This window comes from Onychostoma macrolepis, chromosome 25 (genome assembly GCF_012432095.1).
Source record: "Onychostoma macrolepis isolate SWU-2019 chromosome 25, ASM1243209v1, whole genome shotgun sequence".
NCBI classification, from domain to species: Eukaryota; Metazoa; Chordata; class Actinopteri; order Cypriniformes; family Cyprinidae; genus Onychostoma; species Onychostoma macrolepis.
Genome location: NC_081179.1, coordinates 21,176,061 through 21,202,403, shown reverse-complemented (window position 1 = coordinate 21,202,403; position 26,343 = coordinate 21,176,061). Strand labels below are relative to the sequence as shown.

Genomic DNA, 26,343 nt, shown 5'->3' with positions numbered 1-26,343 from the left:
ATTGCGATGTTTTTATCAGCTGTTTGGATTCTCATTCTGACGGCACCCATTCACTGCAGAGGATACATTGTGAGCAAGTGATCTAATGATAAATTTCTCCAAATCTGATGAAGAAACAAACTCATCTACATCTCGGATGAGTTGAGGGTGAGTAAACGGTAAGAAAAATTTGGATGAACCATTCCTTGAATTAACTGTCCAAACGGACCAAAGCAAACGCTACAAATAAGAGAAAATGTAGTCAAGTTAGTAGAATAGTTACTTTTACTGAGTTACCCCTCACCTCTATGGTTTATTCAGTACTAGCACCCAACATGACAGGAGCGGACTGCATTTACTAAACAACATCTGAAGACCGTGAAGTCTAAACACGGTCAGTTATCTAATTACAAAGACCTGTCTATCCGCTGCAATGTTAATACGCTTTTTACGCATTACAAGGTTGAGCTTTCCTCCCATCAACCCTCAGTGGAGAGGAGGGCCTGCCCTAATTGGTTCCAGAGCTCACCCTAACAACACAACACAACACATCTTCAGCCGACGCGCCGTGGGTTAATTTTCATCTTGATTGTAAATACTGTTTCATGGAAACAATGAACACATGCTAACACGAAGTAGGCAATTAACATGATTACAAAGTACCTCATTACCATTTTGACACAAGGAGGAAAAAAGTGTGGCTAATTCTTTTAAATGGGAAAAAGTGGTTAAGTTATTCTGCTGGACATTAGACAGGCCTTGATCTGAAAACAATCCCTCCTGGGGCTCTATTAAACCTCTCTCCCGGGATCACAAATCAAAGATCAGCAGAATTTTATAGACAATCAAGAAAATTAAGCATGGACTCGACCCATAAGCACAACATTCTCAAGTACTCGACTACAGCATATGCTATCACAACTTTCATCATTAGCAATCAAAGCATTTGACTTAAAGCAAAATCAGTATGTTTTAAGGTAAAAAGAAATGAAATATCTAACAAAGAACTACTAACTATGGGACGGATTCACATTCTTAAGAATAAAGAATGTTATTTTCTCGTTCCTTAAGATTATTCTAAAGATAAAACTTAATTCAGTAATTAAAATTCTCATAACGAGTAAAATAGCAGCCTGTCAAAACCTTCTTAAGGAAAAAAAAAAGTTTTTTTTTAAATATTTGAGAATATCTTAAGAATCTTTCAAGAACTGCACATTTTTACAATTTCTTAGAATTCATCTTATTTAATTTCTTAACTTTTTTCTTAAGATTTTCATGAATCTGTTACTAAAAATTTTAAGAGAAGCGTTCTTAAAATAAAATTAAGAAATTAAGAAATTGCAATTAAATGCAATTTCTTTCTTTTTTAAATGTATTCTTATGAAGCCCTTAGAATCATAAGAAATTTCTTTAACTTACTTCTTTTTTTGAATCTGTTACTATCTTTTCAAATAAAAAATAATAGTGGAGTTTATTGTGATTATTATGGTAATCTACAGTGCAAAAAGACAGCTTTTGAGGTGCTTCAAGTTGACCAGCAAGTCAGCGCCATACAAAATCTGTCATTTTCTTCTTAAAAAAAGTGTTCTTAAGAATATATTTTTAAGAAGTTTCCAGAAATTACAATTAAATACAATAAAAAAAAATAATTTAAAAAAAACTGCATTCTTTCTGCGTTCTAATTTTATTTATTTTTATTTTTTTGTATGAATCTGGCCTATATTTAAAAAATAAATAAATAAATAAAATAGTTTTAAAGAAATATGTAAATGGGCCCACTTATGTATTTATTTATTAGTATCAGTTTTTTTTTTTTTTTACTTATTATAAAAAAAATTTCAGAAGACACTGTCTGATCAGTGAATGAAAAGCACACACTAAGTCAACAGAACTGTACGAGCCAGCAGGGCTGTTTTTATTTGCTCTGCTGCACATCTGCTGTTTAATTCCTGTCTGCCTTTACTGTGGCCCCATCGCACACTATAAAACCTCCACCCGCTCAACCCCATAAACACCACCAGTGTGCTTCTTATTGTAAAACTCACTCATAATACAAATATTCAGCCTTCCTTAAACGTCTGCGCTTCTAAGAATCTGAACATACATGAGCTTATCTGAGATTTACAGTTCTTAGTTTAGTCAGTCGTGTCTTCTGACAAATACGTCTTTATCAACAGCGTACCACAATGAGAGGTGAAGAACTGAGCCAGTGACCCTGAAAACAGTGGCCCTGCACTTCCCCCTGACCTCACAACTTGCTTTGACCTTCAGATGATGCTTGGACGACCCTCGACACCTCTGTCCACGGATAAGCCCGGAGGATCTGGGAAGCTGAGATGGATGGGTTCCCGGCCGAGGGGTTAAAGCAAACGAGGAGAAGCGCGTGCGAGGAGCAGAATGCTGATTCAGCATGACTCCGCGCTTTTCTGCACGTTTGCTGCTGTGATTACTGAAAATGGGAAGATGAAGGCATTTACAGTGTGATTAGTAAGCTTGTTCACACGAACACCGAGATCTGCAGAGCAACCTGACCTCCTCTATAAATAAACCATTGTTTCTCTCGACAATCAGCAATGTTTCAGTGCAGGAAATGACATCAGCAGACGGAGCTGCGTATCGCAAGGGGCCGATGTCACAACACTTGCAGAAAACATACAAAAAAAAATAAAAATCAAGGATCGAAGACTAAATAACTGCAGAATGTCAGTACACTCTGCACTTATTAAAATACAACTAAACTCTCTGTCTGTATAGATCGATAGCTAGAGAAAGAGAGGAAGAATTTATTATTATGTAATGTAATATGTATATTTGTCACTAAACATATACCGTACATCACTGAAGTTGTAAAAATACATTTTATTATTATTACTACTACAACAAATACTACTACTACTATTAGTAAAGAAGTGCAAAAGTAAAGGATTAAGTAAGTGCATTCAGTGTCATTACATATTTGTTTTTCTAATTTGGTTTATATTTTACAAATAAATAAAAATGTAATTAAATATAATCAAAAATACTATTATTATACATTAAAAATACAATATTATATTATTAAAATTGTAATATTATAAATTAAACAAGCAAATAAATAAATACACACACTTATATCACTAAACAAATATACAAATTAGTATTATTATTATTATTACTACTACTACTAATACTATTAGTAAAGTTGCAAAAATTAAGAATTACATAAGTGCACTGTGTGTCATCTCTTTTTATGATTAGTTATTGCTTTATCATTAATTATTAAAAAAAAAAAAAAAAAATATATATATATATATATATAATATATTATATAACAAGTAAACAGTATATTATGTTGCATACATAACTATATATCATGGAAGTTGCAAAAACATTTTGGCATATATAATATATTAAATCCATACAAAGATGGATATATCTGATACATCTATGAAGGTTGTATCAATAAATAACTCTAGTGAATGCTAGATTTAAAACTAGATGTATAAAAATTTATTTTTTTTTTTTTTTTATGTATTTAATTAAATTATGAAGTGAGTTAGGGTGAAAGGGTGAAATTACAAGAAGAAACTAAATAAAACTAAATGTAACTCCTTTGAACATGTTTAACAGATTTATCTCAAATAAGGATTTTTGATCCTACAGTTCTGCAGCATATTTGACCCATGCCTCAAGAATCACTTATGGACTTTCTTGACAGGATCATTGTACTGCATGTGATGCACTGCAGGATTTGACTCTGGATTTTCAACACTAATTCTCTTCACTAATTCCTCTCTTGCTCCTCCGCAATCCCGTACGGCTTTCCAAGCGACCTCGGAAGTAGATGCGATGACCCTTCATTCTGTAGTGTCCAAAACATACATCTTTATCAAAATAACCTCAGCGTGAGAGCGTGGGAAGACACGGAGAGTGCATTCATCATTTTAACGATTAATTTCCTTGTCCTGTCCTTCCCCGGATCTATTAATATCATTCCTGAGGTGTAAGTATGCATTTCCCATCGATGAGATTTATTCCGATATCATACCTTCCATTACTCATCCCGCAGCACCTGCGATTTAGGAGTCAAATCAAATTCAATATTTTTTAATCAGAATATGAAAATCTTAACTTGATCAAGCCATCTTCTGGTATTACTTTCCTCATTTCTCACAAGAAGAGTCGTGAGGGCTTATATTTGGAGAATTAAATTTGAATGTTTTGCAATAATTGTTAGAGAATGAAAAATTAAAAATCCCAGCAAGGTGTCGGTAAACATTAATCAGATCGTCCGCCTTTTTTGCCAGGTAATTTGCCTTAATATTTAAATGTTCTTTAATAACTCTGATTATTAAAGGATTCTGCGGATGTCTCCGCACCGTTTCTCCGCTGCCGGATTGCGGTGCGCTTGTAAAATGCCTCAGAGCGGAGCTGCTACATTTATTAAAACACGCCATGATTTGAAACTGTCGGGGCTGAGGAATTATCTGCCGTCGAGAGGGGGCTTTGTTCAATTAGATATCGCCACTGCTTTAAAACACTTTAGATTCCCCTGTAATCCATTGGCATCCTGTAATTAATCAACTAATTCCAAGTCTCAGGATGGCTGTAATTACGGCACCTCGTAATAGCTTATTCTTTCTGCTCCAGCACCTACATTTCATTTGTTTATTTTCTCACACTCATAAATCTGGGGGAGTGTCAAGAGCGCCACAATATTAGTGCAATAATCAAAGTTAATTATCAGACGGCCCTCGCTCCCCCCTCCTGCTAATAATGGAGGCTATCAGAGAGATCGGTCTCGGCTCGGGCTGCGAGCACAGAGCCACGGGCAAAAACCCTGCCACACGACTTCAAGACGAGAGGAATATTAATTAAGAATTAGACTGTAAAAGTGAGAAATTAAAAGAGGAGTTCAAAGCTAGGGGATCTTTAGGAGAGGTTTGAGATTTTAAGTTTGCTTTTAGATGCTAAAAGTCTTCTACAAGAGTAGCAATTATTATTATTATTATTTATTTTTTATTTTTTTGTTACTTAAATTAAGGATGTTTACCAGAAGTTCTAGACAAAGAGCAGACAACTATGGCCAGAAAAATATTTTATAAAAACACAGATATAAATGCTTGACCAACGCAATCCCATTAAACATACTTAACAAGCATGCTTAAGTTACAGCACCATTAAGAAGGGGACACTACTGTTAAGACCAGTTCACACCAAGAACAATAATGACAATAAAGATGACTTTTTTATTTTTATATTTTTTATATTTTTATTAGTTGTCATTGTTCTTATAATTCATCAATTGGAGAAAAAAAATCATCTGAGAGTGACTCCATTCATATTGTTCTTCTGTGATGTTATCACTACAGTTGTAGTGTGGACTTATTGTAGTGTGCTTCCCTATTCATGAAGGATTGGAATGATTATTAAAACTTTATCCCTTTAATACTAAATCAAGTTCTTATTTAAGTGGTGAAAATAGAAAGAAACTTCAATAGCTTCAATAATGATAATAAAATGAAACCGGACCCAGGACAAGACCTTGTGGCACCTCTATGACAGGAAACAAAAACACCTATTGTATTTTTTTCCTAGAAAAAATAAATAAATAAATTCTAAATATCCTTACATTTACTTGAAAAGCAAAACCTTGTAAGATATGACTTTGTTTCAGAAATTTTTTTAATTAAGTTTAGTCTTCTCATTAGCAAATAATCATTATCTTGTTTCAAGCATACACCTTACCAAATGTTTTTTTTTCTTCTGTGTTTTTATTGTTATAGTTGTAGTGTGGACTTTCCTATCTGACAGAATTAGAATGGTTATTAAAACTTAATAGTTATCATTATAATTATTGTCTTTGTTATGAATGGTCCTTGTACATTTTGAACCATTAAATGGAAATATGTATCAGCTTACAACAAATATGCTAGGATTTTGTTGTTCTACCATGACAGTGGTTACAATATTTTGATAGTCCACTTTAGACATTCTACTAACTATAAGTAACTTTGTAACTACATGTCAACTACATGTCTACTAACTCTCAGAGTAGAATGTTAGGGTAGGTCAGGGTTAATAGAATAAGTTGACATATACTTGCAAAGTTTGTCATAGTCAGTATGCTGTATGTTGTAGACCCATCAAAATAAAGTGTTAGAAGATATTAAACAGACAGTCTACTAATACTCTAATGACTGCTAGTTGACATGTTGCAAAGTTACTTATTGTTAGTAGAATGTCTAAAGTGGTCTATCGAAATAAAGTGTTACCATGATAGCAGTTGGTGCTAAATCCGCTATAGTATCCAATGCACCAAAGCAAATGAACTTGCGGCGTGTTATGAACTGCAGTTCAACATTTCAAAAAGTAAGGCAAAAATGCTCTCCCAGAATCCACTGCAACAAACTTTGTGAAAAAATTAATCAAAGATGAATTATAGACATGATCTGCATATATTTCACTCAATCAGTTCCTATTACTGCCACAAAAAAAAACAAAAAAAACAATAAAGAACAATATTTGGATTTCATCAGCAATACTAGAGAAAAATTCTTTAATGACAGTAATTAAAATTTAATTAAAACACACTCCTGGCAAAAAATATGAGAAAAGCATAACAACACAAAATATTAAGACTGTTTCAAATAATGCAGTGTCAAAATTATGCAAATGCAAAAGTCAAATGCATCTGTCAGCGGATCTGTCTATGTGCAGATATACTAGTGATCCGCTGAAGGTGACGGATCAGCTGATAGATGCGGCTTTCAGACACTCCCTGAGTAAACGCTCTTTGAACATATTGACGCGATGATCATTTAAGCCAATCACAAACATATCTGTTGAGCGCGTGAACATAATGACCAATCAGTGCTGTGTAAGAATATGCTCAACAGCGCTCAAATCTTTGCGGGAAATGGACGTTTTAAAAATTTCTGTACCGACTGGTATCAGGGTAGGTACTTTTGACTAGGGTTGGGTATCGTTTGAATTTGATCAATTCCAATTACGTTTCCGATTCTGCTTATCGATTCCGATTCTTATCGTTTCCCAGTTTTGATTCCAATGTGGTTAAAAAAAACATTTAGATATCAAACATATTTATTCTGTGTCTCTTTTTTCAAAACATTTGCTGGCTGCTGAATACCATGAACGAAAATCAGCTGGCTACATAAAAACTGGACTTGATTAAGAGCTGTTAAGAGCAAAATAGAGCTGCACGATTCTGGATAAATTGAGACTTTTTATTTTATTGTAATTTTTTTTTTTTAAATGGAAGTTGTAGTTCTCTCACAATTCTGAAGAAAAACCATTAGACAAGTAAACTAAATATCATGGAATTTATAAATGGAATGATTCAATGACTCACTCAAGATTTACTTGTTTCATTACTGAATGAATCAGTGTTTTTGAATGAATCTCTTGAATGAATGATTCAAAGACAAATACATTTTTAACAGCCACCTAAAAAAAGATGTGCACACAGAAATTGATTGGCAGAACTGAAATTTTAATTTTACAACAAGCATCCGATTCCTGTCCTTAAGTATCCAATTCTGGGACTGGAATTGATTTTTGATTCCCAACCCTACTTTTGACAACAATAATTTGCAAGCAGTGCTATTTGTGTGGAATGCAAAGAGTTGCTACCTATGAAGAACATTTCAGCTCATATCAGCTGAGGTTACATGTCAGTTAGGATGCTGCCAAAGATGGCAAGTTTTAGAAGAGCGCTAATAACTCAAAGCTCCACCTAATTTTGTGACTCATGAGAAGGCAGAGATGCCAGCTACACAAAACGTGATTTATGAAATGTAAAGGTCACACGGGATGACGTCCCACTGCAGAAGGAGTCTGTGTGTGTGTGTGTGTGTGTGTGTGTGTGTGTGTGTGTTCTTACTCACCCATTCTTCCGTGATCAGACTCGCTGCTTTACTGGCACGACTTTGGTTTCGGCACGCTAAGATCACATGAGCACCATGAAGAGCGAAAGATCGGGCAGTCTCAAAACCTGCAGATAGGGTGTGGGTGGGTAGACAAGGGATGGTGGAAGAGAGAAATAAAATGATTAAGATAAGTCACTTGACTACGATATCTTCACAGTGCTCTTGCTGTTATTTGCAGCAGCTGAATCCGAGCAAAGGGTGCATGGGTCCTATATCTATATCCTATATTCATTCTCCTTCAGACAGAAAGCCAAAGGCTCTTATAAAACTCAATCAAATCCATTTTCAAGTGATAAAAATTATCAAATTAAAGCACAGAAACTCCAATAGCTTCACTATGGATAATGAAATAAAACCGGACCCAGGACAAGACCCTGAGGCACTTCTATGACAGAAAACAAAAATGTCTATTGTAAAGTCATTTACAATGCTAAAATATTTTTATAAAACTGTATCTTTTTTATCTAATATAACTTATTCTCAAAAAAACTATACTGTAACTTGAATCAAGTTTAGTTTTCTTACCTCATTAGCTAATTATCATCCTCTTGTTTGAAGCATAAGCCCCACCAAATACTTAGATTTATCATTTAAATAAAAAACATAGGGGTAAAGAAAAAAAATTTACGTTGATAAAAATATATATATTCTCTGACGCAGGTCTTAATACCTTGTGCAATTTTATTTCTAAAGTAAACTGATTAATTGAAATTATGTTTTGTTTTTTTTTACTGGAAAACAGAGGGGGTAAAAGCACGGATTAAGAAAAAGTAACAAAATTAAAGAATAAATCATTAAAGGGGGACTAAAGTCTTTTATATATCAACTTCCTCGCAGAACCCATGATCTTAAAGCACTTCAAAGCTAATGTGATAAGACGCTCCATCATAGAGCGTAAAAGATATTTTGGCCTCATTAGAAATTGCTCTGATGGTTGCCTCATATCAGTTTCTCAAATTAATTTTCGAAATCGCCACTCTAAATGGGTCAGTCAAACCCGAAAGGTAGAAACAATGATCTAAATATATACGGTACGGGAAGGCAGAAACACAAAACATTTGCTTCACCGAAAAAGGTTATATTTAGGGGGGACTTGGGGTATTGTTTTGGCTGGTTTTGCTGACCTGCCGTTTTGCATTGTGCCTTTGATTACACCAAGTGTGTTTAAAGTTTCTCTTAAGCTGGCATCAGCACTTTATTACCCGGAGTGGGCACCAGTCATAAAGGTACACGTGTCTCAGAATAGATACCGCAAGAAAAAGCCTCAAGTTCACAACAATGGCTCAAGTTTGCAGGTCCGACATTAATAATCAAGTTTAAAAAAATCAGAGGGAATTTCAGATGGGGCGAAAGGTCTATTTTGCCATCATACGAAGGACACAAAGGTCAAACCTCTAAATTTGCAGTGTCCCACGACACCAGGGTGAAGGAAACTGCTGTCCTGTCGGCAAGACTTTTGAGCTTTGTGGCTTTTTTTTAACCCATAATCCTCAGATGCATGTTTGTTTTTCTGCCAGCCAAATTTGCTCATTAAAACCAGAGTTTAATTACAGCAAACTGGCTGAAAACGCTAACAGACACGCACTCTCTTTGCAAGCTACTTTTGTCGTAATCTCCTATTAATGTAAACCAGACACAAAGACAGAAATAAATTGGCCTTTGCGCTTTTCCCTTGACACTCGGGAGCTCAAACGTTCGTCTAAGTGTGGAAGCAGCCAGCAGGTGGACTAAATGTGCTGCGTCGCCGCATGGCTGTTTCTCCCGTGCAGCGGCGCTTTACTGGCTGGCCTGCCTGCTCTCTGACTGTGAAATAACCCTTGGCCATTCTGCTTGTAAAACATATTACACTGTCATGGCTCAGAAAAGACCTGACAGGCCAACACGGCTCAAACAGAGAGGCATGACTCCATCGCTCTGTGAACCCTCTCCAATGCTGGGAATTATGGGTATCAGTGGATATGAAAGTTGACAGCTGTCACTGATTGTGAGTGACACTTGCATGCATGTCAGAGGTTTTTTCGCTTCACTTTTTCCCCTTAAGTTCACTCATGATGGGAGGCCTGCACCATTCATTCCCAAAGACCATAACGGATCGAGCAATCATTTTTAAATGATTTCGGCCCTTTTTATTTTTATGCACAGGAAAGGAGCGCGAACCTCACAAAACCTGAACATTGCTGGCTTATATTTCACCCCTAAATTAAAATAAAGAAATAAGATAAGATTTGCATAAATCAACAAAGCCTATTTTGAGGCCATTATTAGAGCCAGAAGTTCAATTTCATTGTTACATTATTTGTGGAATAAACAAACAAACGTTCTATTTACTTTAATAAAGAAAAAAAATGCTAAAGTAATTTTTCATGTATTACAGTAAATATTACCAGTTTTATGAATGAATGAATGATTGATTTATTTATTTAGAGTAGGCATAAAATGCTTCAGTATATTCTATATTCTGTTTTAGTGGTTTTGTCTAAATAAATAAATACATATTACTATAGTTCTGTGATTAATGGCTTGTAAAATAAATATATTATGACAGCATGTCTAATGTCTTTAATTGATGCTTTTTTTTGTTTTATGTGTGTACTGTATGCAAGTATGTGTGTGTGTGTATGTATGCATGTATTTTTATTATTATTTTATTATATATTTGTTCTTTTATGTAAAACCATAAAAATCTAATTTAGCAACTCACGAAAAAGCATAAGCTACTCTGCATGCATGAATGAATAAATAAATGATGTAATGACAATATAACAAGAATAATTAATGTAGAAAATAAATGCATAAAAAAAAACTACAAAAGCACAAAAATATGTAAGACTTGCAGTAATATGAAAGGAGGAAATGGGCTCAAATAACACACTGAAAAATCTCTTAATGGTACAACAATTAGACTTTTTTAAACCTAAATAGAGTTTAAATATATGCTGCATATAATTTTATTTTCTTCTAATTTTGAAGTGGAATGTGACCCAGGCGTGTGTTCATGAGATTTACCCTGGACTGAAAAAGAGAAAGAGAGAGAGAGAGGGAATGGGTTCGGAAATGCACTTCATATGAGTTTTCCAACACACATACATATGTAAAAACCCTTGATTGATAGTCTGGCCTTCCTCTTCTATGCAAACTAACCGAGTTTGACAGTGTGCCGGCGTGATTCCGAGCCACAGACAGTCGGGATGATAGCGTGGATTAAAATGAACTTTAATTAGATTATGTTTTAATCTGATTTTCATTAAAAGGTAACTAGGAGGCCTAATTGTGAGGAGAGAGCTAAGGAGTATTACCCATTAAAACTCAAAATTGGAGTAGGATAAGAACTCCTCTCTGACAAACCAAGCATGGAATTCAATTTTATGACACCTTATTAGGAGTAATGGAGAACGCCGTGTGTATCTGCACAAGGGGCTTCCTTCCCGAGAAACAGACACCAAAATACAAACAAGAGATGTGAGAATTTAAATGCCTTTCCTGCCAGCAAACCACCAAACAAATTACCGATTTACTAGCAAATCCATAATATGACAATTAAGCACTGCGCTTTCATCGTCGCATTAATGAAAAAAGTGTCGCATTAGCGTTGATCAAAAGAGCAACTCGCAGTCACCTTGTAAAAATCGTGGCTGTTGTTCAGCTTGAAGTGTGAATTAATCAACACTGTTGTTTTTTGTAATGGAGAACAAATTAGAACATGTTTAACGACAACAGCGACCCGCCATGTATTATTTATGGAAAATAAGAGGGTCTTGACATTAATTTGGACATAATGACTCTGCTTGTTCGTCAAAGAGAGGCAGAGAGACCCCACACGCGTTGGGGGAGAAATCCAGCTAAATTAGCATGACATTTCATTGAAAAGAAAAAGATGGCTGTCAGTCAGTTATATGATTACTGCATTGAATTTTACTGATGTTTGCTTAGACAAGCATATTATTGCTCATGCTGAGGGTCAGTGATCTGAACAAACCCTCTAACCTTAAAGATCGCGCTTCGGTGTATAACGCATTGTGTGGATGCCATGAAGACGGGATGTTCCAGAGGTGACCTCTGGGTCAGTTGATGGTTTTATTGTTTTGCTAAGTTCTTCTGCAGGTCACATCCTGGTCTCTAGTGGACATGTGCATTTTAGAGCGAAGGATGGGGCAATAATCCAAGATAAACACAAAGAGCGGACAGATTAACACTAATTCGACAACATGAGTCTCGTTGATTTTCTTTTTCATCACTCAGACTTATGTCCTCCATTGTTATTTTATACGTTTTTTCTGCTTTATTAGACAGATTTAAAGTGCAGAATGCACATCAAATTTGAACAAAAAAAAAAAAAAAAAGAGGAAGAAAGTGGGATTTGTAAATGTGCAGGCCATAATTGAACCAGAATCATCCAAACGAGCACCACAGCTCAAAATTTCAAGAACACATTGGCCAACCACTGCACCATTGCTGTGTCCTGCACTATAGTATATAGTATCTAGAACATAGTATCTCCTTAGTGTTTAACAATGCAATATGTGGCTATATAAATTTCATAATATTATTACATAATGGATTATATTTTATATAATAATAATAATAATAATAATAATAATAATAATAACAACAACAACAACTCACTTAAAAAAAAAAAGTATGCTTTTGTTAATGTGGCTAACTGTTAGTAAGAGAAGCATTTTTATTTTATGGCTTACTCTGCGTTAAGACAAATTTATTGTGAAGAACAGACACCAAATTGCTGTGGAAAGAGAAAAAAAGAGGGAGAAAGCGAGATTGTGAAATGTTGCAGGCCAGAATTGACCCCAAAACATCCACATGAGCACCACACCTAAAATTTAAGAAACATGTGTCAAGAGTTACCATGTGGTAACTACTGTGCTTTGTCCTGCACCAGATCTTAATGAATTAAAGAACACAAAGAAACAAGGCCTTGTGCACATACTTGTAAATATATTGTGCAGTGGTGCTAAAGTAGACGTCCTAAGTTTGTATCCGCCCTGCGTTATTTCCCAATGGAAGCACTGCTCTGTTCGGTTGATAGATCTGACTTGACAATTTCTGACCAATCAAATTTGTGAGTTTGGGGCGGGACTAACAGTTTATCTGACCAATCAGAGGACAGGAAAATGCTGGAAAGAGTAGCTATGTTAAGGCTGCACCCTCCAGAGGTTGCATTTGTAACCCGCACACGCCTTTGAAGATGTCTCATTTCAAAAAAGTTAATATTATCAAATAAAATTATTCCGCATGAGGCAGAATTTAATTTAAATTTGTAATTTCTTTCTTTCATTTCAATATGTTGCTTACTTTTCTAAAACGAAGCAGCCTCAATGACATATGCGGCTGACCAATGCAACCTCCAGAGGGTGCAGCCTGCAAAAAGAGCCAGAGCAAGGGGCAGGGATGGAATTGGGAAATTCTGCAGGCTGGACTCGAACCCGAGTCATCCAGGTGAGCACCACAGCTCAAATTTTTGGGAACACATGCGCCAAATACTGCACCATGGCTTCATCCTGCACTAGAACCTAATGAATTAGGCAGACATGGCCTGGTGGAAAATGCACATATTTTGGAATATATTGCACTGTGGTGCTACAGTAGGTGACCAAAATTCAGCTAGTCTTATTTCCGAATACCACACCTTGAGGACACTTTTGACTTTTGACCGTATTGCTCTGCTTGATTCCACTGATCCGACTTGCTGACTTCTGGCTCAACAAATGTGTGAGTTTGGGGTGGGGCTACCAGTTTATCAGACCAATGGCTGGCCTAATGACCATATATGGTCATGAAGCATCTCAGGGGGCAGGGCCAGAGGCAGCAGGTGAGGTGAAACATATATTTTGGGGTTAAAACGAGAAGTGTGGTGCTTCCGTCAGTGTGCAGGGAGCCTTAATTTCTGCCATTAATAACCCCCCATCTTCATTTGGGATTGGGGGAGACGTTGTCATGGCCCAAAGTGAAATGTATGGTTTGTAATTACAGGAGTCTGAGGAGCAGAGTTCCACCTGACCAGCCCCACGCAGTGTTATTACCCCCGCTGCTTCTGCCCCCGGCTGCCCTCTGCTGCCCTTCCCTCACGTACTGCGTCTTTGACCCCCAAGTGGCCTCGGCTAAATCCCAACGTCATTTTTCATCGTGCCGCAGGTTTGCAACGGTCACGGCGTCCCCACGGCATCCCCCTCACGCCAGCCTGCCGGCCCGGCCCCCGATAGCCAAGCAGGAGCGCCGTTAATTCCATCACTGCCATTGTTAAAGAGAGAGCAAAGAGTCGTCATGCAACTTTAATATCTCTGCTCTTGGAAAAAAAATTGTAAAAGCGAAGAGATCCATAAACCACTTGAGTTCACATTCAGGCCCTCCTAACCGTTTTAAAAAGCCTCCCTCCTTTAAAAGCCAGTAAAAGGCCTTAAACATATATATATATATGCATTCTGGCCGCTCACCCGGGTGGTATTGAGATCGTAATCATTATCGAACCTTTTATCCCCAGTTGTAATTTTCTTGCATGTTACATCAGTTTTTTCCGTGCTTTGTGAATTTCATCCAAGGTTAATAATGCTCAATAATTTGACTAACCAACCATACCTGGTGTTCATTACAGAGCCGATAAACAGATTCATCAAAAACGGACATGAAATGCACATTAAAAGCCTCAGATTCTATTTCCTCTGACACTCAATATCAATAACAGGCTCCACAGGCACACAGAAGATTAAAGAGCAACTAAAATAAAAGAAAGAACCTAAAGTTTTTGTTTTGTTTTCTACTTACCTAATTGTGGGAAAAGTTTCAAACGTATAATTATTGTTCCAGATTGTATTGTGAACATTACTTTTTTATAAAAACAAATGAGATACTGCTCATATAAATATAACCTATAAATAAAAGTATTTACAATATATTGGCTTTTATATAATAATAATAATAATGTTGTATCTCAAAATAATTATATATATATTTTTAATAAAAATATTTATATATTTTAATACATTATATTAGATGGTGTAGATAGATAGACAGAGAGTTAATAAAATAAATGATAATATTCCATACAAAAACTACATTTTCTAAACATTTAGTATTTGTAAATGTGATTAATTTGGTTCATTAACAAATGAAGCAACCTTCTTATATTATCTTTGGTTCATTCAAAAGTGCTACACATCATGACACAAAGCCAATCAGAATATATTTAATGTTAAACGTTAAGTTATGTACAGGTTTTGGACCAATAATATTTCACAGAGGGCGAGGCTACATATACTTTATTGCTAAAATACGCAAGTATGCAAGTCAAAATTACTGTTCATTTAATGCAGAAGGGCGCCTGTGCTTAATATAGAGGTTTGAATCAATTTAGCCTCAATCTACCAGCTCACGACAAACCATCTACTTCACGCTTTATCCTTTAGCTGAGAGAGAGAGACCCAGCGACACGACCCTGGTGAGAGGCCACAGAAACACGGTCGTACAGCCATCAAAATTCAATTAAACTGGAAATACATAGCGGGCATGGCATTTATCAAGGCACATAAAACTGAAGATTTCCCGTCAGTACGGCTTGTTATTCATCCCCTGTGCCACCTTATGCACTCCATTTCCTGTTCTGACACTGAGCTTTCTGCAAAACAAAACAAGGATATGAGTTTCACGGCGAGCTCTTACAGGGGACAGATTGTGTCTTGGTTTAGACCAGATTTTTCAACCCCCATTACATTTCTATATTATACAATGCTGAGAATAGCATTAATTAGGAAAATCAGAAACTACTTGATTAGATTAGAAATATCATGAAAATGCCTTTGCTTCTAAAATGTAATAAAGAATTGAGGGGAAAATTAAAATGTTTTGAAGTGTAATTAAAATAAATTATTATTGTTATTATTATTATCTTCCATACAACCAGTTTACTAATTTTAGTATTATTTATATACTTTGTTAGTGTTTTGAATTCTCTTTTATTTTCATAGTCTGTTTTAATTTTAATCTCATTATTTTATTTCATTTTTTAAATTTTTTATATTTCTACGAGCCTTATTATTCTTTTTTTCTGTTTAGTTTAAGTAATTTTAGTACTTCAAATTATTTTAGCTCAGTTGGTTGCCATTTTCATGTAAAAGCTTTTTATGTAACATTTATATTTTATTTTATTTCGGCTTTATTTCAAAGACGAATCGAAAACAATAATTTTTTTTATTTTATTTTTAGTTGACAACACTGGGTATAACAGGGTTGAGATGGGACGGTTTATTGTTAATATTTTTCAGCTTTTGTCGCCAACTTGTGAAAAAAAGAACACAGTTAAACATAACGTGAACAATGATTGATGGTATTACTCAGAGAGAGGATTTTGTTTTTTAAACGCACTTAAAAATTAAACAGACAGAGCTTTGAATGTTTGTTTTGATCTTTTAGGTTTAAAGGCAAAACTGTGACTTCGGTTTCAAACAAAACTGCAGAATTAATGTTTTCCCAAACAGTTTTCTCTGAACACTGCCTCCATCTGCCATTGGTTAGAAAAACAGATAATCCTGCCCCCAAAATCGCGCTACTGGTTAAGGAAGAAATCTAAAACAAAGGAAGCGATGTTCTGAAAGCATATCAAAGCCAGTGTTTACACTTCTCAGAGAAACATATTTAAAGTTTATTTAAAGTAGGAGAAAATATTTAAATAAATAAAGATAAAAAAAATACACACTAGACCTTTAAATATTTTCTTTTTCTAGCTTGAATTCTCACTGTATCAAGGGGTAGAGCACAAAAAAAGCATTGCCTCTAGTGAATAACAGTGACTGCACTGGTTTACCTGCCTCATCCATAAGAACTGATGAACTGAAAATAGGAACAGAATAAATATAGAAGTCCGTAAATGTACACATGCATCCACGTCTGCGGCGCTGTGACTCAGAAAGACAAACAGAGGCCCGTTAGAGCACAGTGACCGCCACAGAGCATCCATCACCATCACAGACCGGCAGCCGAGAGCCGACCAGCATCCAGCCACCGACTCCAGCGCTACACCTGCTCAACAAAAATAACCACACGCTGCACGCTCAACTGAAAACAACACTGACTCCAGCACACGTCAAAACACAAACCGGCCCAACCACGTACATCAGGACGGAGAAAAAGTGGATCCAAATAAATGACTGATGATTTAATTGTGACTTCATGAAAGAATCTAAGGGTTCTTACTGAGAATAACAGAACTTGTGATAATGTAGGAGGTCTGTGTAAAATGCATAGGTAGGAAATCTTGAAAAGATGTTATTCAGATTTCCATGCAGTAAAAATATGAAAAATATGTAAAAAGTGTAATGCATTGGTTAACATGCGGTATGTAATGCTGGTATACAAAAAAGCAAGAGAAACAAACTGTGATTCATGCATTTTACTCAGAAATTGGCATATAATTAACAGCTACAATATTTTATTTATTTATATGCACACACACAAACAATAATAAATATTATTATTGTGTGTGTGTATGTATATATATATATATATATATATATATATACACTATTAAAAAAAACTGTGCTTATATATATATATATATATATATATATATATATATATATATATATATATATATATATATATATATATATATATATTAGGGCTGCAACAACGAATCGATTAAATCGATAAAAATCGATTACTAAAAGCGTTGGCAACGAATTTCATAATCGATTCGTTGTGTCGCGCGACGCGGAGACGTTTGATTATTAAAAAAAAAAAACTTTAGTTGAGCGCGGAGCGGAGTGAACACACTCGGTCTCTCTCGCGCACGGATGCTAGCAGAGTTTGGCGCCTCATAAATAAAAAAAAATAAAAAAAATAATAATAAAAAACGAGCGGAGGTAGAGGAAAGATACATGGCGGAGGCAGAGAAATCCGTGCGACCCAAGTCATCCAAGGTGTGGGAGCAGGGGCGGCGTTTGCGTATGGCAGAGTATGCAGTTGCCATACCCTAGCCCAGTCAGGTGCTGTGAAAAATTATCCAAACTTGAGTCGCTTATAATTCGTTTTATTATTTTAAATCAGAGAGTTTTAAAATAGTAAACCAATGATAAGCATTAAAATAACTTGTCAGTAAAACTTCGTAACGCCATTGGATCATCGAGCTCTCAGCGAGACCTCGTAACTTCACCCCGCCTTCATTCAGATTGACGCGCCGCGCACAGCCTGGAGAAGATGAGATCTCTGCTTTTTCGCAATGCAAGGGTGAATAAATAATTGGTGTTTGAATAGTACAGCGTTTTCTTTACTCAAACACTATGTCAGTAAAGGATAATGTTTTTGTGTGTTTGAAGAGTGGAGCAGAATTAGTTATTTGCTGTCTATATACGTTTTAAATATCCTGTGCATTATGTGCATAAGCGCTTAATTTGAGATTTTGGCCAAGTGTATTAAACAACAAGAAAAACTAAGCGCCCATATAGCTACAATCAAAGTTATATAACCTGTAAAAGTTGATGAAAGCATAATGCACTTAATGCACTTATGCACTGCATAACAGTTACAGCCGTTCTAACGACAGACAAAACACTCCATCTCCGTCATTCTCTGGTCAAAACATTATTAACTCCATTTGAGCTTGATTTTCATATAATGTTAAGTGCAGGTGTCTGATACAATACCAACGCTAACGACGCAGTGTTGTTAAATTATTTAATTTTTAATCCGATTCATCGATTAATCGAAAAATAATCGACAGATTAATCGATTATTAAAATAATCGTTAGTTGCAGCCCTAATATATATATATATATATATATATATATACACTATTAAAAAAAACTGTGCTTATATATATATATATATATATATATATATATATATATATATATATATATATATATATATATATATATATATATATATTAGGGCTGCAACAACGAATCGATTAAATCGATAAAAATCGATTACTAAAAGCGTTGGCAACGAATTTCATAATCGATTCGTTGTGTCGCGCGACGCGGAGACGTTTGATTATTAAAAAAAAAAAAACTTTAGTTGAGCGCGGAGCGGAGTGAACACACTCGGTCTCTCTCGCGCACGGATGCTAGCAGAGTTTGGCGCCTCATAAATAAAAAAAAAAATAAAAAAAAATAATAATAAAAAAACGAGCGGAGGTAGAGGAAAGATACATGGCGGAGGCAGAGAAATCCGTGCGACCCAAGTCATCCAAGGTGTGGGAGCAGGGGCGGCGTTTGCGTATGGCAGAGTATGCAGTTGCCATACCCTAGCCCAGTCAGGTGCTGTGAAAATTATCCAAACTTGAGTCGCTTATAATTCGTTTTATTATTTTAAATCAGAGAGTTTTAAAATAGTAAACCAATGATAAGCATTAAAATAACTTGTCAGTAAAACTTCGTAACGCCATTGGATCATCGAGCTCTCAGCGAGACCTCGTAACTTCACCCCGCCTTCATTCAGATTGACGCGCCGCGCACAGCCTGGAGAAGATGAGATCTCTGCTTTTTCGCAATGCAAGGGTGAATGAATAATTGGTGTTTGAATAGTACAGCGTTTTCTTTACTCAAACACTATGTCAGTAAAGGATAATGTTTTTGTGTGTTTGAAGAGTGGAGCAGAATTAGTTATTTGCTGTCTATATACGTTTTAAATATCCTGTGCATTATGTGCATAAGCGCTTAATTTGAGATTTTGGCCAAGTGTATTAAACAACAAGAAAAAACTAAGCGCCCATATAGCTACAATCAAAGTTATATAACCTGTAAAAGTTGATGAAAGCATAATGCACTTAATGCACTTATGCACTGCATAACAGTTACAGCCGTTCTAACGACAGACAAAACACTCCATCTCCGTCATTCTCTGGTCAAAACATTATTAACTCCATTTGAGCTTGATTTTCATATAATGTTAAGTGCAGGTGTCTGATACAATACCAACGCTAACGACGCAGTGTTGTTAAATTATTTAATTTTTTTAATCCGATTCATCGATTAATCGAAAAAATAATCGACAGATTAATCGATTATTAAAATAATCGTTAGTTGCAGCCCTAATATATATATATATATATATATATATAAGCACTTACTTTTTTTTAATGTAGTAGTCAGTATATATATACACACTGTTTATCTAAGTTTAAATTTGTATATGGTATCAATCTTGAATTGAATTTATCTTTTTTATTGTTTTTTTGGAAAAAAAAGCAAAGAAAGCAAATAAAAAAATAAAATACTCAATAGTTACAATTCAACATTACTATTTTGTGGCACATGTATGCAGCAATCTTGCTAAATCCAGTGTTTTGGTGTGGAAACAGCAGATTTGCGCTGAAGCCTGTGCACAGGTCTCAGGTCAGACGCTGTTGGGTGTGTTGTGACGGGGCACTTGAGTGAAGTGAACGGCGCTTGAGACGGTAAATAACTTTTAGTTGGTTCAATAGAGGAGAATTAAGGAAGGCGCCCAAGTCGCTAATGGGAATGAATGGGAGGCATCAGCCGGGGTCAAACACGCACCACAGGATCAATGCACGGGTGCAGGTGTACCGCGCCACAACCGGAGAACACGTTAACGAGAGAGACAGAGAGAGAGAGAGAGAGAGAGAGAGCTCTTCCACATCATAGAGACATTCAGTCAAACATGGGCTCTTAAAATTAATCTAACAAAAACAAAAATAATGATTTTTCAAAACAGACCCAGGTGTAAGGAAAATAAATACACTTTCAGAGCAGGAAACCAGGTCCTCCAACACACTCATGAATACACCTATCTGGGACTAAAAATCAGCTCAACAGGGAACTTCAATCTGGCTGGGAATGCACTGAAAGCAAAGGCACTGAGAGTCTTCTACATGATCAAAAATACAATTCAGTATGAAAAAATCCTATAAGCAATAATCGAACCAATTGCACAATGTGGCAGTGAGATATGGGGACCTCTAAAAACCCAAGATTTCTCTAAATGGGAAAAAGAAGAAATTGAAATTATGCACACCCAAATTTGTAAAAACATCTTAAAAGTTAACAGAGCGAACCCAAACAACTCGTGCAGAGCTGAATTAGGACAATACCTACTATTAATTAATATTCAAAAGAGAGATGTGAGATTCCAGCAGCGCCTGAAATGCAGTGATCCGAGCTCTTGCCAGGCTGAAGCCCTGCAGTGACAGGAGCAGAACCTGCAGAAGAGCGCACTTTTACAGCTGGGACTCAAACCCGCACAACACAGTCCGGCCCAACCAAATCACACAGTTACTACACCGCATATTGGAAAGATCCCACTAAAATACAAAAGAAGACGAAGCTGTATTTACACCTGAAAAGAGACTACAAACCAGCAGAATACCTGAGCTGTGTATGAAGAAAGACACTAACGAAGTACAGACTGAGTGATCACTGTCTGGCTACAGAGGGAGGACGGCACAGACAAAGATGGCAGCCACGAGAACAGAGACTGTGTTCACTGTGCTCGCAGAAAGAGCTGGAAACAGAGGAACATTTCTTACTGCAACATTACAGCTGCATATTTCCCCAAATTACAACAAATTAAACCAAATTTTACGGCATAACCAAATGCAGAAAAATTCAATCACATTTTACACGTTGTACAAAGGTGTTTTTTGTTGTTTTTTTTAACAATGTCTTAAAGATTTTTCTTGTTTGTGGGAAAAAAAAAAAAAAAAAGTATACGTACTTATTTACTTAATTATTTTACAGATCTATTCTTGTTCTGTGTGTTATATAATCGTTTGTTCCTTATTCATGTAATGGACAATGCACAATACTGTGCAAGTCATGCCAATAAAGCTCATTTGAATTGAATTGAATTGAGAGAGAGAGAGAATCTGTTTCCATTACCGCCATCAGACTGGTAGGCAGATGATTGTGAGCGTGTTTCTGTGTGGACAGTCTAATGAAATCCAGCACGAGCAGCAGTCTAATAAAAGCATAATAACCCCTCCTACTCTAATTACCATATAATGGGGTTTATTATTAGACAAATATTACCGCCACAGCTATTCAAACAGTAACATGCTTCATGGTTTAAAATGTAAATGACAAAACACTTATTATATTAACTAGAACCTCTAATTATTATGCTAAAAAAAAAAAAATTTTGAACAAGAATGGAACAAGAATGTGTTCGGTGACACGTTGTTAATTATGGTAATAAATCTATCGTATTTAAGAATTTACACAACTAAAGTGTGCAATAAAAGCCTTATAAAATTGCATCAGAGACATTTTTTGTGCAAGTGACCGTAATCCACAGATATTCAACAAGACGACGCTATCTCGGTTAAAATACCTACAATTATTTAAAGCAAATTCAATAAAATAAATGAAAAATATCTAAAAACAAACAAAAGAAGAATAAAGTATAAATCATAAATGTGCATTTGTAAATGTGACCTCCTGCCATCTAAAATTTAAATATATGTGAAATTATTGATATATTGATCAAATGATCTAATGCATATCATACAATATAAAGGTTATTATGCAATATTACTCTATTGAGCAATGTAATATAAACAGTTAATCTTTTTCTTGTTATCTTTCATATTGTGTGAAGGAATGCTCAAATTTGGCCGGATTCCTGCAAAAGTGTTTCATGAGTGACACACAGAGCTTCTCTGCCCTCTAGTGTTCAATCATGTGACACTACAATCCCTCAAAACTAATCATAAGTTGCTTATATATTTGTATCTTATATAGTATTTGTAATAATTATACTTATATATTAAGTATACATATAAAATTAAATTTTAAGCAAGAAGTGTTAAGATTTATGTGAAGGTTAGCAATGCAGTCAAACTGAAAAGCGTTACATAAATAACATTTTTGGACATGATGGTTGCAAATTAAAATTACTTGAATATCAAAACTCAAAAATGTCAATATGAATGACTTAGAATTAAATTCAAAGTAGATTACTTTGTCCCTTTTCATATTCTTTTTACACTGTCTAACTACTCTGTTTTTCACTGGATTACATTTCTCTTTTAGACACAGAACCTGCACACCTTTGTCTCATTTTCTGCATTATGGGAGAAATTCTGTAAAACATGTTTTAAAATAAGTCTATTATGCTTGACCAGCCTGCATTTATTTGATCAAAAAAAAAAAAAAAAAAAAAACCAGTAAAACAACAATATGGTGAAATATTATTAGCAATGTTGTAATTGTTAAATAAACATAAAACTATTAAAAATTAGATGAAAAAACATAAATGAAAAGAAATGTTGCCTTGGCAGCTAAGTACAATAGGTTGAGATGAAGTAATAAAATTACTAAGACTAAAAGAAAGAAAACTAAACAGAACTGCAAAAACAACAAAAACGACAAAAGTGCAATAAAATTACTGAAACTAAAAATAAAATTCAAAATGCATACTATAAGTGCATAAATAATACCAAAATATTTTATTATTTAAAATAGCTGTTTTTTATGTGAATATCTGTTCAAATGTAATTTATTCCTGTGATCAAAGCTATATTTTCAGCAGCATTACTCCAGTCTTCAGAAATCACTCTAATATGCTGATTTGTTGCTCAAAAAAAACATTTCTGATTATTATTAATGTTGAAAACAGCTGTATTTGTGTTTGACAGAAAGATAAAAACAACATTTATTTGAAATAGAAATCTTTACTGTCACTTTTGATCAATTTAACACATCCTCGCTGAATAAAAGGAATAAATACTTAAAATTAAAATCTTACAGAACCCCAAATTTTAGTGACACAATTTCAAATCCACCAATGAAACAGTGCTTCATTTCATAAACACACACTGAAATTTGGGTGAAAGACTGTGTTTTTTCCACCGATGTGAGGAAACATTATCATAATGGTGCTGGATTCTTTAATGTCTTTAGATGCTGGATGAATCAATAAACGAGATCAGTAATGCAAAGCATCAATAAAAGTTTAATAACTCTAATTAAATTATCTTTCAAATCAGATTAATCAGTCTAAAGCATTTATGAATAATTCTAAAGTATTTTAGATTAACATGTCCATGTAAGCATCAACATGTAATCATTTAAATGCTAATGTGGACTGGTGTTTCAGTGAGAACATATAAATAATCCTGTAGTGCCACCTACTGGACACACACTGCAGTGCAGTAAAGCAACCGAAGTGCGAGGTGTGCCGACTGTGATCGCTCAGAGACTCACCGATGCCGGAGTTTGCTCCGGTGATCAGCACCACTCTGTCAGACAGATCGCGAGTGTGCAGGATCTCCAGAGCCGTGGTGTTCCCGTCGTAGCGTTTGGGTTTCACCTGCAGGTCCTCAACAGTGAAGGCCTGCCGAGGGTCAAAGTATGTTGTGCGCTTGTTGATGTGGCTGATGAGAAGAAAGAAGAGAATAGAGAAACATTACTAGCTAGACGAGTTGAACAGCAGAGAACACATTAAAACACACACACAGACGTCTGTTTTTGTGAAAAGTGGGGACATCCCATAGGCGTAATGGTTTTTATACTGTACTTACTGTATGTGCTATTGTCCTACACCAACCCTACACCTAACCCTACCCCTTACAGGACACTGTGTGCCATTTCAGATTTTAAATACACTGCATTCTGTGTGATTTATAAGCGTTTTGAAAAGTGCTGTCAAACGATTAATCGCATCCAAAATAAGTTTTTATTCACATAGTATATGTGTGTACATATAAATACACAACCATGAATGTATATATTTAAGAAAAATGTGTTACATTTATATATTAAAAATATTTTATATAATATAAAATTACATGAATATAAATATATACATGTAAATACATTATTTTAAATTACATATTCTCAAAATATATGCTTTATGTGTGTGTCTTTATATACACATAATAAATGTACACAATACACACACATATGTGACCCTGGACCACAAAACCAGTCATAAGAGTCAATTTTTTTTTTTTAATTGAGAGTTATACATTATGTCAAAGCTGAATAAATAAGCTTTCCATTGATGTATGGTTTGTTAGGATCGGACAATATTTGGCGGAGATACAACTATTTGAAAATCTGGAATCTGAGGGTGCAAAAAAAATCTAAATATTGAGAAAATCACCTTTAAAGTTGTCCAAATGAATTCTTAGCAATGCATATTACTAAACAAAAATTAAGTTTTGATACATTTACGGTAAGAAATTTGCAAAATATCTTCATGGAACATGATCTTTACTTAATATCCTAATGATTTTTGGCATAAAAGAAAAATCGATCATTTTGACCCATACAATGCATTTTTGGTTATTGCTACAAATATACCCCAGCGACTTAAGACTGGTTTTGTGCTCCAGGGTCACAAATATTACATAAACAAAAACTTTTATTTTGGATGCGATTAATTGTGATTAATCATTGCCCAGCACTTTATTTATTTATTTATATAAATAATTATAATTATGCAATATTATAATAAAACAGACACAGTATTTTTAAACGAGCAAGGCTTAGTGACCTGAACGTCTCTAATTGCAAAGATGTTATGGATTTAAAAGTTTTCTATTTTAACATTATTATTATTAGTAGTAGTATTAAATAGGTGTAGTGCAACTGCAGACAACTGAATTAGCATATTTATTATTAATGATTTCATCTATCCATATATTATTAATGATTTCATTTTGCTCATTATTTATGATCCTATCCTTTTCCAGGCAAAATACTACATACTGTATAATATATTGTATTACTATAATATAATATAATATAATATAACATAATATACTAAAACTTCTAAAAACTAAGTTTTGAAACAATTTATTTTATTTCTGTTCATTTTAATTAATTTCGCTCATTATTTACAATCGTATCCTTTTACTGACAAAATAGCACATACTGTATAATATATTGTATTATTATAATTTAATATAATATATAATATAATAGTTCATATAATATAACAAAAACTTATAAAAACTAAGTTTTGAAACAATTTATTTTATTTGTTTGTTAATTCATTTATCACTGTATTTATAATTGTAATAGCACTGCATTTATCTTCTTGTGTACAAGCTAAATTTTCCAGGAAGAAAATAATGCAAATATTTAATGTGCCAAAACTTTATTTTGTCAAATGTATTGAGATTAATTTATTATTAATTAGCCTTTAAAGCTAGGAGACATATACTAAAAGCTCAAATTATGACTCAAGGGAATATATATATATAGATATGTATAGATAGATAGATAGATAGATAGACAGATATTTCCAATATACTTCCTTCAAACACAGTCCATAAACTAAAATTATGATGAGAAATTCATATTCACTGAACTCACTCAACATAGAAGATTTGGCCTTTATCATCGGTCTCCTGTTCCCATCCATATGGCAAAGCTAAAAAAATCAATCAATCAATCAATCAATCAAATGAAATAAAATACATTCTGCAATTTACTTATTCTTCATCACTGCATACCAAAAC

General features: G+C 34.6%; 1 protein-coding gene across 2 annotated transcripts in view; it reads right to left on the bottom strand.

Moving 5' to 3' along the window:
• wwox (WW domain containing oxidoreductase) overlaps positions 1 to 26,343 on the bottom strand; it is a 228,993-nt gene that overhangs the window by 202,040 nt on the left and 610 nt on the right. For both annotated transcript variants that reach the window (XM_058767519.1, XM_058767518.1), the window contains exons 3-5: positions 26,198 to 26,255; positions 24,080 to 24,249; positions 7,866 to 7,972 (exon numbers count right to left, since the gene is read on the bottom strand). In XM_058767519.1, coding sequence (XP_058623502.1) covers positions 7,866 to 7,972; positions 24,080 to 24,249; positions 26,198 to 26,255 — 335 coding nt within the window. The remainder of the gene's footprint in view (positions 1 to 7,865; positions 7,973 to 24,079; positions 24,250 to 26,197; positions 26,256 to 26,343) is intronic.